This window comes from Protobothrops mucrosquamatus, unplaced genomic scaffold (assembly GCF_001527695.2).
Source record: "Protobothrops mucrosquamatus isolate PMUCROS unplaced genomic scaffold, P.Mucros_1.0 scaffold134, whole genome shotgun sequence".
NCBI classification, from domain to species: Eukaryota; Metazoa; Chordata; class Lepidosauria; order Squamata; family Viperidae; genus Protobothrops; species Protobothrops mucrosquamatus.
Genome location: NW_015386501.1, coordinates 786,981 through 790,701, shown reverse-complemented (window position 1 = coordinate 790,701; position 3,721 = coordinate 786,981). Strand labels below are relative to the sequence as shown.

The following is a 3,721-nucleotide window of genomic DNA, read 5'->3' as shown; positions in this document are numbered from 1 at the left end:
CGGACCTGACCTAGGGAGGATTTTATTTGGGGTTTATCTTTTAACAATTTGACAGAGACACAACTTTAAAATTTGATTTAATTCGGTTTTATCGGGGGGGGAATGTATTTATGTTTTGTTTTAAATATGTTGTGCGCCGCCCTGAGTCCCGCTGGGAGAAGGGCGGCATATAAATTAAATTTATTATTATTATTATTATCAAGATTAGAGAAGTAAATTTTGGGGAAATTTCTAAACCCAGGAAAAATATTCTTTAATTTTGTCCCTATCATAAATTGAGAGGAGGGAAATACATTACCTATCTTAAAAGATGATTAATTTTTCATCCATCCTTTAATTTGTAACTTTTTTGACAATTTTAAAACTAAACTTGTCAATCAGATAGTGCAGCTGAGTAAAATTAACATTAGATAAATTCATGTGTTCTTTCTGCGCAATTATTTACAAACCACATTATAATTAAAAATATTCCTTGGAGGCTTTTTCCCCTGTTTGAAACAAAGCTAAATTTAACGTTTTCCAAAAATTAATGTCTCATCTTTCTTCTCACTAATGTGTAAGTAGTAAATGAATATCGGGTTGGGGGCAGTGGTGGGATTCAAATATGTAAACAACTGGTCCTCTGTGTGGATGCTGCTTCCGGAAATCCATTCTGGGCCTGGGCAACAAAAAATTAGCTACCGGTTCTGCCGAAGTGGTGCGAACTGGCTGAATCCCACCACTGGTTAGGAGCAAGGAGAAATGCAACTGACTTAGCTCATTTCAATCAGCAAAATTTCAATCAAAACTATATAAATATACTAGTCCTACATAGATCATGCCACCTACTGTGAGGGTTCTTTGATTTCCAAGGACTGGACACATCATAGCATAGCAAAAGTGTTCCCAATATACACCTTCCCCAATAGGATATTGCTCTGGGTCACCTCCATCCTTCTAGGACTTACAAAGGGTTGTCGCCATCTAAACATGTCTAATACTTAAGACTCTTTTATTCTCAGTCTTTTAATGCTCAATTCAAATGAAAGTCTCAAAAGTCTATAAAGTAGTATAAAACCTTTGTTTTGTTTTTCAAAAGTTCTTGTGCTAATTAGGATGAGGTGCTATTTCAGTGTGATTACTCCTTCTTTGGTTGCTACTAAGGTTGCAGCAAAGCTCCAAGCAGAACAGGGATACGCTGTTCCCTACAGTTTGTAGTCTTAGCAGTGGAATGATAGTCCTCTTGCCTGCCTATCACAGCAGCCAGTATCCAGATGTCACCTCTGTCTGTGTGCCTTGGCTCAGGGGTATCCAACCTTGGCAACTTTAAGACTAGGCCATGCTGGCTAGGGAATTCTGGGAGTTGAAGTCTATAAGTTTTAAAGTTGCCAATATTGAACAATTGCCTTTATTTATCACATTTCTTCCTACACCCCTTTTCTCACGCTTTGTATTTGCTTTTGTAAGCTGAGGGCCCTGGTGGAGTGAGGTGAGGCTGTCTGTGGACACTGGCATGTGCTTGAAAATACCAGGGGTTGGCTCAATTATCAAAGGGATCTACAATATTGGCTTGGAAGCTTCTGGATAAAGTTGTGAGTGAATGCATGAGGGAAGTGGGAAACGTTTCTGCCTGCCTATACCTACTTTTTTCAAGTGGAGACAGGAACCCCAAACTCACTCCCTCACACCTTCCACTCTCTGTAAGCTGCTTATTATATAGTAGGAGAAAAAGAAGTGCTAAATGAAAGATCAAGCTATAGCAGACACTGCTGTTTGGCTGATTAATTCTTAGACAAGCATTACAAATAAATCTAAGTATAGTCTGCAGCAAATTAAATTCCAGTGCTTTAAAGAACAAAGAATTTGTTAGAAAAGAGGATTAGCAACTTTACACCCAGGAATGCTGGTTTAATTTGTTTCACAATGTAAGATTTATATGCAAATATTACGTGGATATTTAATAGGAAATTTGACAAAGTAAAAAAAAAACAATTTGAATATATAGGAGATTATTTCATTTCTAAACATAATTATACATATTTTAAAAAGCTGCCCAAGGTCTCCCTTGGCTTCCTACCGCTGGTATGTGATTAGATTTGAGCTCTATTTAGTATTAATTATAACAAAACTAATTAGTGGCTAAAAAGTTTAAATATATTCCAATTAACATTCTAAATAGCTGTAAGAGATTAGGGTACTTTAGATATACTCTCACCTCAATGATCTTCTTGGCTTCTTTGTATTTGCCAGTTGCCAGAAAGGCAAAGAAGAGATCAAACATCATTCCCATCTGTTTTTTCTCTTCGGTGAGAAAGTCGAAAACTGTAACATTTGTTTAAATGACTCATTAGGCTAACCAATAATATGGAACATTAAAGAGACACAGTAAGTTATATGGTCACTTGTAATTTTTTATTTAATACCATTTACAGATCTCTTATATTGGTGAAATAAAGCACAATCAACGCTAGAAAAGCACAAATTTAAGTCATGACTAAATGGTCAACAACCAATTAAAAGTATCTACATCAATTATTTTTACAATAAAAAAGCTATGTAAAATGTAGATATTAGAGCAGCTATGAGAACATGTTTACAAATACAATGTGTCCTATTATTATAGAATATTATTTGAACCTCCTTATTTGAACAAACATTCCCAACAGTTTATTTGGTTAAAAAAAGTTGCACCCTGAAACAACAGGAGAAAACAGAAATGCTTAATAGAAGTGACTAACCTTTCTTCACTGTTTCAGTGTCTCCCTTCTCTATTAATCCACATAAGATGTCATGAAGTTTAGGCAGCCCACCGTACTTTCTATAGCAGTCAAATAACACTTCCACAGCTGTTAATAAGTCATCCCTTAAAGGAAATCCAGAAAAAGATTTTAGCAGGAAGAAAACACAAAACACCTTAATTACTGCTATTTGTTGTATAAGATAATTATACAGAAAATGTTGAATTGTATTGAAAATTCAGCATATTATATTTATGAAACAAGACTGTTACATAACTTCAGAAGCAAAGTTTCGAAAGAAAAGTATTCATTTAAACACTTCCCGTGAATTATTGTTTTTAAAAGGTTGGTAAAAGTTTGTAAAGATTGATGCAAATTTAATTATTAATTATAAATATAGGTAACATAATGATTTTACTCCAGTCCAGATGAAATTGTAAATAGCCTGGCTTGTTGGATCTTTACCTTATCCCCTTTTACTGAGCCCTGTTTACAGAACATCTTCTGGCACCCCACAGAGTCATTTGAATTATTGTCATTTGGGGTGAAAACTAAATTACAGGTTAATTTCAAAACTGCAAGAGGATGATACAAACTAGATTACTGTCATACAAAAGAAATGCTATGGTAGCTACCACATATGGATATAAAGCTTAATATAATCAATGTTTTCTTCTGCTCTGAATAAAAGTTCAGTTAACATACATAGAAACAGCTTGCAAACTCTTCCCCATGATTTTCTTTAGGGTACAAATTTATATGCTCAAGTTTTCTCTATTTATTCCAGCTTCTGACAGTGACTCTGGAAAGACCAATAGTATTCATCTCAGCTGCTTTCCCACAATATTAAATTCGTTGTTTATATCAAAGCTATTAATAAACGAATAATAGGAACGCCAACCAACGAGATACATTACTAGTGTACACAGGATTCAAATATATAGTTCTGAAGATAACTAGCCTGTGTTTGTAAAATAAGGTAAAAGGGTTAAAAGTTATACTTA

The 3,721-nt window shown here is 34.6% G+C and overlaps 1 protein-coding gene across 1 annotated transcript in view; it reads right to left on the bottom strand.

Moving 5' to 3' along the window:
• Positions 1-3,721, bottom strand: part of LRPPRC (leucine rich pentatricopeptide repeat containing) — a 99,789-nt gene that overhangs the window by 37,472 nt on the left and 58,596 nt on the right. Inside the window, exons 23-24 of the mRNA XM_015813088.2 lie at positions 2,718-2,842; positions 2,195-2,301 (exon numbers count right to left, since the gene is read on the bottom strand). Of these exons, the coding sequence (XP_015668574.1) occupies positions 2,195-2,301; positions 2,718-2,842 (232 nt within the window). The remainder of the gene's footprint in view (positions 1-2,194; positions 2,302-2,717; positions 2,843-3,721) is intronic.